Source organism: Rhinopithecus roxellana, chromosome 1, assembly GCF_007565055.1.
Source record: "Rhinopithecus roxellana isolate Shanxi Qingling chromosome 1, ASM756505v1, whole genome shotgun sequence".
NCBI classification, from domain to species: Eukaryota; Metazoa; Chordata; class Mammalia; order Primates; family Cercopithecidae; genus Rhinopithecus; species Rhinopithecus roxellana.
The window spans coordinates 80,224,583-80,239,922 of record NC_044549.1 but is presented as its reverse complement, the minus strand read 5'-3'; the positions used below and the strand labels follow the sequence as shown (position 1 = coordinate 80,239,922).

Below are 15,340 nucleotides of genomic sequence, written 5' to 3'. Positions count from 1 at the left end.
TGTTAAAGGCTATAAAGCTTTTGTTTCTACTTTTTAAAAATAATAACTTAAATATCGATAAAACAATAACATAAATATTTTTTCCCTCGGCCAGGCGCGGTGGCTCAAGCCTGTAATCCCAGCACTTTGGGAGGCTGAGATGGGCGGATCACGAGGTCAGGAGATCGAGACCATCCTGGCTAACTCGGTGAAACCCCGTCTCTACTAAAAAATACAAAAAACTAGCTGGGTGAGGTGGCAGGCGCCTGTAGTCCCAGCTACTCGGGAGGCTGAGGCAGGAGAACGGCGTAAACCCGGGAGGCGGGGCTTGCAGTGAGCTGAGATCCGGCCACTGCACTCCAGCCTGGGCGACAGAGCGAGACTCCGTCTCAAAAAAAATAAAAAATAAAATAAAATAAAAATAAATATTTTTTCCCTTTAACCTAGAATAGAGTAGGAGCTTCCAAACGGACACATAGTAAGTATGGGATGAGTTGTGGAAGTCATGAGTATGTTCATAACTCAGTTGGTTTATCACAGTTTTTACCAATACACAATATTTTAATTGACTTTGCTCTTAGTCATATATGATTTCATTTACATCCATAATAAACCACTGACTAAATGTAGGCTCAAGTAATGCCAATGATAAAACACATGTTAGTGAGAAGTTAGAAATACAAGTGAGAATTATCATAAAAATGGTAATTCTACAAGTTGTCTGAAGATGCTCTCAGGGCCTTAAGTTGTATTCCTCTGATCATGATTTAAAAATATATATAGTTCAGATCCCAAACGATATAATTTTTAGTAATATACTGATCTAAATAAAATTTTTTTTATATTTAAAATCACTTCCAGAGAAAGTTTGTACCATTCCCTATTACTATGAAAGGAGTTTGCAAGTTAGAAAAGGCTGAGGCATACTGATTTAGAACGTTTTCTCTGAAATGCTGGCTCCTCTGTTAACCGCTCCGAGTTCCCTAAGCCCCAGGGAGGACCTGACCAGCCTCTCCCCTGTGCCCTGCTCTCCCAGGCAGAGGGGCCCTTTAGTATAGTACTTTGCTTCATCTTTGCTTTTGTGGCTGCTATATTGACTAGGATGTCAGCTCCCTGCTTCATTCATCTTTTTATCTTAACAGGCAGCACAGTGCCTGGCACCCAGAAGACTCTTGGTAAGTATCTGTTAATGTTCCTGAGATCAAATGTCTGTGTACTGATGTTGGAACCCCTTTAGGGATTAATAAAAGCTGGGAGAGGAAGAGCTGAAATGGGCATTTGCTAGGGGATGCCTCCCTTCAGGTCTGGGGAGCTCATGGCTGAGCACTGTGGCCTGCCCACTTGTCTTTTGCTTTGTTTTGTTTTGAGACAGAATTTTGCTCTTGTTGCCCAGGCTGGGGTGCAATGGTGCGATCTCAACTCACTGCAGCCTCCGCCTCCCAGGTTCTAGCAATTCTCCTGCCTCGGCTTCCCGAGTAGCTGGGATTACAGGTGCCCGCCACCACACCTGGCTAATTATCTGTGGATTTTTAGTAGAGATGGGGTTTCACCATGTTGACCAGGCTGGTCTTGAACTCCTGGCCTCAGGTGATCTGCCCATCTTGGCTTCCCAAAGTGCTGGGATTACAGGCATAAGCCACCACACCTATTCAGCTGACCACTCACCTATTCCATCACCATTGAACACCAATAGCCAGCTCTGCAGCCTGGTAAGGAGGTCCTGAGCTGCATTTCCCAAGCATGGCTGTCAAAACATGTTACTCCAGGGTAAAAAGGAAAAAACAGGGGGAAACCTGCTCTTTGAGGTGTCACTGATGTTTTTTGCCACTTATTAGCAAAGTAATCACAGTTGACAGTGAGAGAAACTTTTAAATAAATAATTTTCCTTTTCCCATTCAAAACATATATTTGAATGCCAAAAAAGCACTAGATAATAAGCGAGTGCCCTGGCAAATACAACAGTAATAAACAGCAAAACAAATGACACTTATGTGCTGGGCTTTGTTCTGAATACTCCATGTGGATCAGCTCGGTTAATCCTTATAGCAGTCCTAACATACTCTTTCTATCCTCACATTACAGATGAAAAAACTGAGGCTGGAGAAATCAAGCAGCAATTTGTTCAAGGTCATTAAGCCATTGTTACTCTTCCCAATTATATACAGTTTTACCTGGGTGGGATTGGGGGAGGGGGGTTATAAACAGAAAACAAGGTAGTAAGAAATAATAGGTGTATAATAAGTGTACCTTTGAGGCAGATATACTCTATGGGAATTTCAGAGGAAGGAAAATTATATTCAGTTTGGCAGACAAGAAGCAGAAGTACCCCGTAACCCATTTGGTAGGTACAATGGTCAGTAGTAGTACACAAGAGCTTTACCTCCAATAATGGCATTCATTCTCAAATTCACTTATTCAGCAAATGTTTGCTGCATGCTTACTATCTATGTACCAGGGACTGGGCTAGTTTGAAACTGAATCAACACAGCAATACATAGACAATAAAGTCTGGATTTAGAGAAAAAAAAAAAAAAACAAGCCTCAAAGAGGTAGAATAAGCTGCCTGTGCCCCTTACCATCTACAGTGGGAAGAAGCAGAGGTGGGTCCTCTATGCACAGACCCTCCTGTCCACCCTCAACAGCATGAGAGCCCCTAGAGCAGCGACTGCTCACCAGTGCACTCCTAGAGACCACAATGCTCATCAAAGAGCGGGAGCTTGAGAAGTGCCTGTGGAATGTGGAATAAACCAGTGCCAGGTTGCTGGTGAATATGGTGGGCTACATGGTCATATGCATAGATGCCTACAGCATGGCAGTGTGACACTCAGCCATTCCCTGTGCTCTCGCAGACCAGCAAGGTGCTGTGGTGCTGGTCTGATGCTAGAGGTCTGGTGTGAGCAGGCCCTTTTTTTTTTTTTTTTTTTTTTTTTTGAGACGGAGTCTTGCTCTGTCGCCCAGGCTGGAGTGCAGTGGCCGGATCTCAGCTCACTGCAAGCTCCGCCCCCCGGGTTTACGCCATTCTCCTGCCTCAGCCTCCCGAGTAGCTGGGACTACAGGCGCCCGCCACCTCGCCCGGCTAGTTTTTTGTATTTTTTAGTAGAGATGGGGTTTCACCATATTAGCGAGGATGGTCTCGATCTCCTGACCTCGTGATCCGCCCGTCTCGGCCTCCCAAAGTGCTGGGATTACAGGCTTGAGCCACCGCGCCCGGCCGAGCAGGCCCATTTCTTTCTGGCTTCATTTCTCTCTACTTCTGCCAAGAGGAACACGTGCAGGACTAAAGTGCAATGAGTCCCTGCCCAGGAATCATTTGTTACCTGGCGGAAGAGCAGGCTCAAAAGGAAGGCAATGAATGACCGAGAACGACACTGCTTCCCTTTTCACCACTATAGGTGGCTCTTAGACATTTTGAGATCCAGGATTCTCCCATACCAACACTCCATTGACTTCCCCCAGTCCAGCAAAAAATCCTCATCTGAATTACGAGGAGAAATGACCTACTTCTGATGAACACATCAAAGAAATGTGAGCAGCCTTGTTTAAATATTATAAAGAGGTGCTGTGACAGCAGGTGGAGCCATGGCTAGTGCTCCAGAACCCTGCTCTCCCGCACAGAGCCCTTTGCCCTTCCCCAGGCCACTGTCTAATAAGTCATCTGTGCACACACTGAAACGCACCAGGCAAGCTGCAACCCAAAGCAACTTGTTTTCAAACTAAGAGGACATAGTTCATCTATTGTTCTAAATACAGGATTTTCTTAAAGTAGGATATTTTGGTATTATAGTACATTTGGCATTTGGTATATTATAGTACATTTTTTTCAGATGCACATATTTCACTAACACCAACTAAAATAAGTAATACTCCAAGTTTACAGTTTTAAAACGTTTTCCTTTTTCTTTCTTTCTTTCTGTTTTTTTTGTTTGTTTGGTTTTGGGTTTTTTTTGTTTTTTTTTTGGAGACAGACTCTCACTCTGTCGCCCAGGCTGGAGTGCACTGGCACGATCTCAGCTCACTACAACCTCTGCCTCCCAGGTTCAAGCGATTCTTGTGCCTCAGCTTCCCGAATAGCCTGGGACTACAGGCATGCACCATCCACCTGGCTAATCTTTGTATTTTTAGTAGAGACGGGGTTTCACCATGTTGCCCAGGTTGGCCTTGAACTCAAGCCATCCACACACCTCAGCCTCTCAAAGTGCTAGGATTACAGACAAGAGCCACCATGCCTGGCCTAAAAAAGTTTTTCCAACAGTGATTCTTACCCTAAGACCCAAAGCCTAAGAAAGAGCTTCAGGTCAGTGAGGTTCTGAGAGGTCACAAAGACATGTTTATGGGTATTTATGAATAGGGAAGCAGTACCTCTGATGAGATCCTTAAAGGAGTTGGGCCCAAAGAGCTAAAGAACTTGTGCTTAGAATATATTCTGAAACAATTCCGATAACAATAAAACTTGGTTGTTTCTTGGAGTTTGGTAAACAGGTGTTTATATTAAATTAGTTTAGTAGCCTTGTAGGTTTAAAAAAAAATAACATTCTGAGTTATAAAACAGGGTGATGACTAAGGTTTCTTTTTGGGGTACTGAAAATGTTCTGGCTGGGTGCTGTGGCTCAGCACTTTGGGAGGCTGAGGCAGCTGGATCACCTGAAGTCAGGAGTTTGAGACCAGCCTGGCCAACATGGTGAAATCCCATCTCTACTAAAAATACAAAAATTAGCCAGGCGTGGTAGCGGATGCCTGTAGTCCCAGCTACTCAGGAGACTGAGGCAGGAGAATCACTTGAACCCGGGAGGCGAAAGTTGCAGTGAGCCAAGATCACACACCACTGCACTCCAGCCTGGGCAACAAAGCGAGCCTCCTTCTCACAAAAAAAAAAAAAAAAAAAAAGTTCTAAGATTGATTGTGGTGATGAATACACAACTCTGTAAATATACCAAAAGCCATTGAATTGTATGTTTTAAATGAGTGACTCATAGGGTATGTGAATTATATAAAGTTTTGTTTTGTTTTGTTTTTGAGATGGAGTCTCACTCTGTCATCCAGGCTGCAGTGCAGTGGCACGATCTCGGCTCACTGCAACCTCCGTCCCCTGGGTTCAAGCAATTCTGCTGCCTCAGCCTCCCAAGTAGCTGGGATTACAGGCATGTGCTACCACTCCCAGCTAATTTTTGTACTTTTAGTAGAGACGGGGCTTTACCATGTTGGCCAAGCTGTTCTCAAACTCCTGACCTCAAGTGGTCTGCCTGCCTCAGCCTCCCAAAGTGCTGGGATTTCAGGCATGAGCCACCATGCCTGGCTCAAAACACTTGATATTTTAACTTCAGCTAAAAATGGTTGCTTACCCTAAATGTGGTTGTCAGCAAGGTGAGCTGGAGACTAAATGGTCAATCTGAAGAAACTATCCTCCTCCTGAGGTCCAAGTATTTACCAAAGATAAAGCACTTGGTTCCATACTCCTAAGTCAAAAGTTTCAAACCACAAATGAAGGGCCACTCTCATCTCTTTTGAAGAGGAGTCAACTTTAATTTCCCCCGGTACATCCTTGGTGCTTGCAAAGGAAGGCACTGATAAGAATGACTTCTAATTTAAGGAAAAAAACAAAGGAAAAATGCTTTTACTCCCCCTCTGGTATCCCAAACACTTAAGCTCTTATGACTTCTAAAATGGAATCCATCTCCCCCTTTCTCAGGGTGCCAAAAGCTGGAACATAAAAGAGCTTCATTTCCTATAATCTCTAGCAGCCTAAAAAGAAACCACTACTTGCCCTGCAGGAGGAACAGAGGGGTTTATTTTACTTGCTCCAAACAAACCCATTTAAACTCTTTTTTTTTTTTTTTTTGAGACCGAGTTTCGCTCTTGTTGCCTAGGCTGGAGTGCAATGTGGGATCTCGGCTCACCGCAACCTCCACCTCCCAGGTTCAAGGATTCTCCTGCCTCAGCCTCCTGAGTAGCTGGGATTACAGGCATGCGCCACCACACCTAGCTAACTTTGTATCTTTAGTAGAGACGGGGTTTCTCCATGTTGGTCAGGCTGGTCTTCAACTCCTGACCTCAGGTGATCCACCCACCTCAGCCTTCCAAAGTGCTGGAATTACAGGCATGAGCCACCACACCCGGCCTTAAACTTTCAATCAACAATCTAGGCTGGGTGCAGAGGCTCACACTTGTAATCCCAGCACTTTGGGAGGCCAAGATGGGAGGATCACTTGAGGCCAAGAGTTTGAGACCAGCCTGGGCAACATAGGGAGGCCCTGTCTCGACAGAAAATTTAAAAATTAGCCAGGTGTTGTGATGTGTGCCTGTAGTTCCAGCTACTCAGGAGGCTGAGGCAGAAGGACTGTTTGAGCTGGAGAGGTCAAGGCTACAATGAGCCACGATTGCTCCATACTGCCCACCAGCCCAGCTGACAGAGTGACACCCTGTCTTAAAAAAAAAAAAAATTGGCCGGGCACAGTGGTTCGGGCCTGCAATCCTAGAACTTTGGGAGGCCGAGGTGGGTGGATCACCTGAGGTCAGGAGTTTAAGACCAGCCGGGCCAACAGGGTGAAACCCCGTCTCTACCAGAAATACAAAAAAAATTAGCCGGGCGTGGTAGCAGTCACCTGTAATCCCAGCTACTCGGGAGGCTGAGGCAGGAGAATCGCTTGAACCCGGGAGGCGGAGGTTGCAGTGAGCTGAGATCGTGCCATTGCACTCCAGCCTGGGCAACAACAGTGAAACTCCGTCTCAAAAAAAAAAAAAAAAACTATGTATTGAACGATCTCAAGATCACAATCCACATGGAAGCTAAGTACACATAGGTGGCTCTTTCCACCGTTCCCTAGGGAAGCAAAACATGTAACTATCTTTTCACATAAAATAAACCGCAGCCCCAGAATCTTAGATTTCTTCCTAGTAATTATAGTCAGGTACTCGGATTTATATTCCTATTACGAGAAACCTTTCTCATGGGATAGTCCTCAAAACAGGTGATATACGGGGATTGAGTATCACCAGCCCATAAATTAGGCTGCAAAAAAAAACAACTTCTGGCCAGGCACGGTGGCTCATGCCTGTAATCCCAGCACTTTGGAAGGCTGAGGCGGGCAGATCACTTGAGGTCAGGAGTTCAAGACCAGCCTGGCCAACATCGTAAAACCCCGTCTCTACTAAAAATACAAAAATTAGCCAGGCGTGGTGGCTGGCGCCTGTAATACCAGCTACCCGAGAGGCAAGGCAGGAGAATCACTTGAACCTGGAAGGTGGAGATGGCAGTGAGGCGAGATCACACTACTATACTCCAGCCTGGGCAACAGAGTAAGACTACATCTCAAAACAAAAACAAAAACAAAAAGACCACAAACCCCAACAACAACAACAAAACCAACATCTTCCATAGGCAGAGACAACTTACAATCTCTAAAGAACTAATTACCAGTACCTAAAAGCTTTCAACTCAGGGTTTTAAGACTGCATCTATCTCAGATTTCCAGGACAAGTGGGGAAAAATACATAACCACATAGAATAGATGCCCAGCAAATAACTGCTCTTATATTTTATTATAATGTGTGTAAGTGCTGCAAGATGGCCGAGTGTAGTGGCTCACACCTGTAATCCCAACACTTTGGGAGGCCAAGGCAGACAGATCACCTGAGGTCAGGAGTTACCAGCCTGGACAACATGGTGAAACCCTGTCTCTACTAAAAATACAAAAATTAGCCAGGTGTGGTGGTGGGTGCCTTTAATCTCATCTACTAGGGAGGCTGAAGCAGGAGAATTGCTTGAACCCCGGAGACAGAGGTTGCGGTGAGCCAAGATCATGCCACTGCACTCCCATCGGGGAGCGAGACTCCAGCTCAAAAAAAAAAAAAAAAAAAAAAGGCTGGGCGCGGTGGCTCACGCCTGTAATCCCAGCACTTTGGGAAGCCGAGGCGGGTGGATCACGAGGTCAGGAGTTCAACACCAGCCTTGCCAAGATGGTGCAACTCCGTCTCTACTAAAAATACAAAAAAAATTAGCCAGGCATGATGGTACGTGCCTGTAATCCCTGCTACTCAGGAGGCTGAGGCAGAGAATTGCTTGACCCTGGGAGGCAGAGGTTGCAGTGAGCCGAGATCGTGCCATTGCACTCCAGCCGGGGCGACAGAGCAAGACTCCATCTGAAAAAAAAAAAAAAAAAAAAAAAAAAAGGAAGTGCTGCAAGTTAACTACCATGCACTATGCAAACATCTTTAAAAGAATATATATATTTTTTTGAGACAGAGTGTTGCTCTGTCACCTAGGCTGGAGTACAATGGCTCAATCTTGGCTCACTGCAACCGCTGTCTCGCAGGTTAAAACAGTTTTCCTGCCTCAGCCTCCCAAGTAGCTGGGCCTACAGGCACACCCCACCACACCTGGCTAATTTTTGTATTTTTAGTAGAGACGGAGTCTCACCATGTTGGCCAGGCTGGTCTGGAACTGCTGACCTCAGGTGATCCACCCGCCTCAGCCTCCCAAAGTGCTAGGATTACGGGCATGAACCACTGTGCCCGGACTAAAGAAATTTTTTTTTTTTTAGACTGAGAGTGCAATGGTGTGATCTTGGCTCACTGCAGCCTCCACCTACTGGGTTAAAGCAATTCTCCTGCCTCAGCCTCCCAAGTAGCTGGACTACAGGCATGCACCACCACGCCCAGTTAATTTTGTATTTTTAGTAGAGACTGAGTTTTATCATGTTGGTCAGGTTGGTCTCGAACTCCTGACCTCATATGATCCGCCTGCCTCGGCCTCCCAAAGTGCTGGGATTACAAGTGTGAGCCACCATCCCTGGCTAAGAAAAATTTTTTAAGTATTCAGTATAACTTGGAATTCTAAAGAAAAAAGGGAAGTGCTGCAAGTTAACTATCACACACTATGCAAACATCTTTAAAAGAATATTTTTTTTGACTCAAATAAATAGCATTCTAAAAGGAAGTTCAAATTCTGATACTGAGTACTAGATTACCTTAAAATTTCAGGATCTGAAAGCAACAATGTCTCCTAATTTTGCATTATATTTCAATAGTTATTCTGGTGATAAATAAATAGAGTTTAAAAGTCTATAAAAAGGGTCAGGTCACTGATAAGAAGCTGAAGTTCAATAAACCAAGCCACTAAAACCATCTGTTTCGGCCGGGCACGGTGGCTCACTCCTGTAATCCCAGCACTTTGGGAGGCTGAGGCGGGTGGATCACGAGGTCAGGAGATCGAGACCATCCTGGCTAACAGGTGAAACCCTGTCTCTACTAAAAATACAAAAAAATTAGCCGGGCGTGGTGGTGGGCGCCTGTAGTCCCAGCTACTTGGGAGGCTGAGGCAGGAGAACTGCCTGAACCCGGGAGGCAGAGCTTGCAGTGAGCCGAGATCATGCCACTGCACTCTAGCCCGGGCAACAGAGCAAGACTCCATCTCAAAAAAAAAAAAAAAAATCTGTTTCATGAATGGTAAAGATCCTAGTTGAGGCCAGGTACAGTGGCTCACGCCTATAATCCCAGCATTTTGGGAGGCCAAGGCAGGAGGATCACTTGAACTCAGGAGTTTGAGACCCACCTGGACAACATAGCAAAACCCCATCTCTACTACAAATCAAAAAATTAGCTAGGTATGGTGGTGCATGCCTATAGTCCCAGCTGCTCAGGAGGCTGAGGCAGGAGGATTGCTTGAGCCAGGAGATTCAGGTTGCCGTGAGCTGTGATCCTGCACTCCAGCCTGGGTGACAGAGCAAGACCCTGTCTCACAATGAAAAAAAAAAGACCTCAGAATCCAACATAACAAAGGCTCCATGGACGCAGGAGCTGTCTGGTTCACCATTCTATCTCTAGCATGTGCCTGGCACATAGGTATTTAATACATTTTTGTTGAATGAATGAGTATAGCTGAATAAATAAACTATGCAGGAATGCAGTTTCCAAATATCAAAAGTTCAAGGAGAGATCCATTTTCAGTAAAGATTTTAACATGTAATATTACCTTTCCCACAGATTTTTAAAAAATGTTCTCTGTTGTGCCTTAACTATCACTATAATTACTGTTTCTCAAAAACAAAATGTCCAAATGGAAGATAAATAGTCCCTGATCCAGATGAACTCCACAGAAGAATATTTTAAAAAGAGAAATATTTATTTCTGTTGACCAGGCATGGTGGCTCAAACCTGTAAACCCTGCACCTTAGGAGCCCGAGGTGGGTGGATCACCTGAGGTCAGGCGTTCAAGACCAACCTGGTCAACATGGTGAAAACCCGTCTCTACTAAAAATACAAAAATTAGCCGGGCGTGGTGGTGCATGCCTGTAATCCCAGCTACTTGGGAGGCTGAGGAAGGAGATCACCTGAACCCGGAAGGCAGAAGCTGCAGTGAGCTGAGATTGCAGCACTGCACTCTAGCCTGGTGACACAGTGAGACTCCATCCCCCACCCCCCAAAAAAAGGAGAAAACTGAGATGAAAAGCTATCACACATAGCCTACCTACCAGCAAAAATCGGATATGCACATTTGATAACAGCGCTTTCCAAAACTGTCTGTTTCCTCTGGTTTTATTTCAGCTAGGTAAGCATTTTTTTAGTGTACTGACTTTAAAGTTTTCCCTTTTATGTAGCCAATAACTTATCTTTCCCTTGTCCTCTCTTGGTCCTCCCAAATTTTCTCACAACTCACCTGTGTGGTTTTTCACCAGAATTCCTTTTGTCTGGAAAATCCTCCTTCCTCCAAATCTAACCTGAAAGCATCCTCCCCCTAAATACTAGCCTTTCTGATTTTATAGAAGCTTCATTTCCTTGCAGCAGATGGCTGGTCTAGCTCTTAATGCTAAATTCATTTTGCTCCATAAAAATGATGCATCATGGCCGGGCGCGGTGGCTCAAGCCTGTCATCCCAGCACTTTGGGAGGCCGAGACGGGTGGATCACGAGGTCAGGAGATCGATACCATCCTGGCTAACATGGTAAAACCCCGTCTCTACTAAAAAAAATACAAAAAACTAGCCGGGCGAGGTGGCGAGCGCCTATAGTCCCAGCTACTCGGGAGGCTGAGGCAGGAGAATGGCGTAAACCTGGGAAGCGGAGCTTGCAGTGAGCTGAGATCTGGCCACTGCACTCCAGCCTGGGCGACAGAGCGAGACTCCGTCTCAAAAAAAAAAAAAAAAAAAAAAAGATGCATCAGCATCAGCAAAGCACAGAATCGCCTACCAACACAGGTCCTTTCTGCCAGTAGCTCATCCAAATATGCCTTTCTGGTGGTGACCTTGTGTTCCCTTCATCCTTTTGGTGACTCAGTTTTCCAAACCACAGAATTTTTCCCTACCAAGTTCATAAATCCTAAATCATTTTCAGTTATAGGCTGTTTCCCAGCTGGGTGCAGTGGCTCACGCCTATAATCCCAGCACTTTGGGAGGCCAAGGTGGGAGGATCACTTGAGGCCAGGAGTTCAAGATCAGCCTGGACAACACAGCAAGAACCCCATCGGTATTAAAAAATATATAGATATGTGTGTGTGTGTGTATATATATATAAATATATATACACACACACACACACATATATATATATGTTTCCTAAGGTTAAACTTGGTAAGTGAAAGGAACTATGGACAGAAATGAGCTTACTTGCAATAATGCCCTCTAATGTGTTTAACCCTTTGCACAAATGTTGTCAGGGAGTGAAGAGATGGAGGGAGGAAGAATACGCTTCACAAATACTTCATCAAGATGATTTCATTTGATCTTCCTAACAACCTTGGGAAGCAGGCAGGGCAGGCACTTATTACTCCCATTTACAGATGACAAAACTAAACTTCAAAAAGGTTTAAGCGACTTGCCCAGCCTATATCACGTGACTAGCAAATATCAGCCCAGACCTGTATTAAGGTCTTGCCTCTTCCAACCCCAAGTCTGTCTCTATCTCTGTATGTTTCTGTCTACATACAAGGAGTAACCTCCTAGAGATTCAGCATTTCAAAGGGAGAGTAGAGCTCTGACTTCTGGAACACCATCTCCCTTCAGCTACCAAGCTGGAAAGTCATCTTCAGACTTCCCAAGAAAAAACAGTGCCTTTCTCTTCTACATGCCCCTCTTAATAACTACTTTCCAAAATAATTTCCAACAGTTCCTGTTTTAAAAAAGACTTACTCATAAGACACTAATAGTTCAAAAAGTTTGCATCAGCATATGATTTTCTCAATAAAGTTCAGGGCTGATGCAACATTTCTCAGTCAAACTTTACAGCTAAAATGACAAGAACACAGAACAGTCAAAAAATTATGCAAGAGAATGCTACAGTTTTTTACTCTACCACATCTGCCTCTATGGGTCTCCTGTGAGTCATTGTCTTTGTGTTCAGTCATCACTATAAGAACTGCCATTTTCTACCATAAATTATTTTATTTTTTAAAGAAAAGATCTGCAGGGCCAGGTGTGGTGGCTCACGTCTGTATACCAGCACTTTGTGGGGTTGAGGCAGGAGAACAGCCTGAGCCCAGGCGTTCCAGACCAGCTTGGACAACATGGTGAGACACTGTCTCTACCCACACACACACACACACACACACACACACACACACACACACACAGAAAAGAACTACAATAAAAACAGAATCCTATTACATCTTTCGCCACCTAAAGTACTGATCTCTAAGTTATTTTTTCAATGTTCACAATTACCTTTTTACACAAACAGAAAAAAAGGCATAGTAAGGTTGAAGTTGGATTATTTAGTCATTTGATAAACACATTTGAAATCCTATCAAAAACCAGGAAATGAGACCCCAAAGTGAGGGAGAAATGCCCCTCCTCTTGTAGCCTGGTGAAGACAAAAAAGAAAGAAGTAATTATAGGACAAACTAATCAAGATTAAGGTGTGGGTAGGCACATGGGCTGGGGCTGTAGAAATCATGGAACGCTTGTGAGTATTTATAAACATCTATCTCTTTACTTTCAATACAAAATAAACCTAAAAGACTCGACTCTATTCCCTGAAAGGTTATAAGACTTACTTGCCAATAGTCAAATCAAAAATCAAATTTAATAGCTGAATTACTCTTGACTCCCCATCCTAAATTTCAACCCTTAAGCCATACTCCCTTTAGGCACAAATGATAGCAAGTTTAACAAATTCTGTCCTATATGTGCCTTCTCACATGTCTACAGAATAGGATTAAAGATACGCAGAGTGAAATAGATAGTACTTTTTAAAAAGATAGTAATTTTCTTAACTGGAAGTGAATGCTTTGAACAATTCAAGCCCTACAAAGCATGGCTGTCAGAAGAGGAAACTGAGGTTCAAAAAAGTCTCACTTTAATACAACAGAATGAAAGGTCTCTTTGAAGTCATCAGAAGAGCTTGAAGGAAAAGAGAAACAGAAGGCTATTGTGAGCTTTAGCCGCCACATGATGACCCCCCAAGCACACTGCAATGGTAAACAAACAAGCCTCTGAGTCTGAATCTGATTCGGTGGCCTGACAAAACATCACAATTGAAGGAATTTCTCTCCTCATTCATTACTTTTCCAAAAAAGTCCCACTAGCTGGAGCTCCAGGTTTCTTGCTGGTTCCTGGATTTATTGCTTGGAAATTATAATGCATAGTGTGCCTTTCCAAAAAAAAAGGTACAAGCAAATGAAAACAACCAGTTTTAAAGCCCCATAAAAGACAGTGTATGTAGCAGAAATGAACTCTACCAGCGTTTACTATGAGGACCTATTACTCCTTTATGCTACTCGAGTGGATTTTAAACTCAAATGAATGCTACCACTGCCCACTAAACAGCAAGTTAGACAAGCACATTCATACACCTGCTTAACAGCCCGGCTGACTTCCCCACTACTTCCCGGGGCCAGGGCCAAGCGGCTGACCTGGAAACGCGGCTGTAGACCCCAGCCACTTGCACTCTGCTGTCCCAACAAGTAGGCTCTGAAGTCACACTTCATTTGGCCCGGCACACCCTCATCCCCATCACCCAGACCCTCAGCTGCAAGGAGGAAATTCCACGGCCTCAAAAAGGAAAAGGCTGGAAGCGGGCAGAAGTGGATGGTCCCGAGCGGTCTCGTTCCTGCTTCCCTGGTCCAAGGTGAGCCCGAGGCTCCCGCACCCCCAACTCGGAGTCGCTTTCCTGGTCGCCGCCAAGCTCCTTCCACCCCGCGGCGCCGGGGGCTGCGGTCCCCATCCTCGGCCCCTCCGGGCCTCAGCGTTCGCCTGGGCCCCGGGGACCCTGACCCAGACCCAGCGGCGCGCCACAGCCTTCTCGGCCAGGGCCGCCCACCCCGTGGCCCGGTCCGCGTCAGACTACCCTGCCTGGCCCGCGCCAGGCAGCCCGCAGCCCCCTCGCGGCCCGGGGCCGCCCCCCGCCGCCCGCCCGCCCACTGGGCCGCGCACCGTGTGGGACTGCAGGCTCTGGCTCGCCTCGATGGCTGCTGTCAGCGGCACCGTGTCGTCCAGCAGCACCTTGCCGGCTGGCGGCTTCTCCATGAAGGCCATCCCGGGACGCCCGGCCGCCGCCGCCTAGGGACGCGAGGCAGGAACCTGAGGCGCCGACTCCCGCCGCCCGCCCGGCTCCACCGTTCCGCTGTCAACACGCGCCGCCCCATACGCCGCCGGGCCCGCGAGGTCCTAGCGCCGCCCTCCCCGCTGCCGCCGCCCAGGAGTCCTAGCGCCGACCTAGCGGAGTACGTGTGGGGGCCGCCAGCACTGCCTCCCGCTGGCCCGCCCCTCCGCCCTGCGGCTGCCAGGGGCTTGCGCTTCCCAGCTCCTCGCAGCCGCACCGCAGACCCCGTGCCCTTAGCTCCGGGCTTCGGACCAGTGAACACCACCCTAAGCCATCACCACCAGTATCCTCAGATCCGGGGACGCCTGGTCCTGAGCACTGGGATCCAGGAATCTTCAGGGCGAGATTTCCAAACCACCCCTCTCAGAACTGGGCTTTTCTGGGACCGTACATCTTGAAACCCTCAGAACTGGACCTCTCTCACCCGCCCAGACCCAACGACCCTAAAACTCAGAAAAAGGGCCTTCAGGATGGGACCCCCATTCTGAGCCCTGCAAACCCAGAGACTTTCTGAAACAAGCCCTTCCGATTGAGACTTCATAAGGACTCGTGAACGTGGCTCCTCAGGCCTGAACACCTAAGAGCTGAACCCCATAACTGGAGGTCTTGGACCCCAGAACCCTCAGACCCAAGCTCTAAGAACTGGAGACCCTATAAAATGGTCCAGAGACCCCCTAGCCTCTACTCTTGGCCCCTACTGCCTGCTCAACCACATCCCTTAGACTTGGGAGTTTTTCATCCCACCATGTGGGCTAGAAGAAATTTAAACCAAGAGTCAAGTCAGAGAATCTTGGGATCCACTTCTCAGCCCTAAATCTGCCCACAGTCTGCCT

General features: G+C 46.3%; 1 protein-coding gene across 14 annotated transcripts in view; it reads right to left on the bottom strand.

The window, feature by feature from the left end:
* The window catches only part of PXK (PX domain containing serine/threonine kinase like), a 100,287-nt gene extending 85,739 nt beyond the window's left edge, over positions 1-14,548 (bottom strand). For 12 of the 14 annotated variants that reach the window (XM_030926883.1, XM_010360482.1, XM_030926904.1 and 9 more), the window contains exon 1: positions 14,339-14,548. In XM_030926883.1, the coding sequence (XP_030782743.1) occupies positions 14,339-14,440 (102 nt within the window). In that variant the 5' untranslated portion in view covers positions 14,441-14,548. The remainder of the gene's footprint in view (positions 1-14,338) is intronic. The other 2 variants (XM_030926915.1, XM_030926917.1) reach the window with 1 other exon arrangement.
* Between the last annotated feature and the right edge of the window lie 792 nt (positions 14,549-15,340).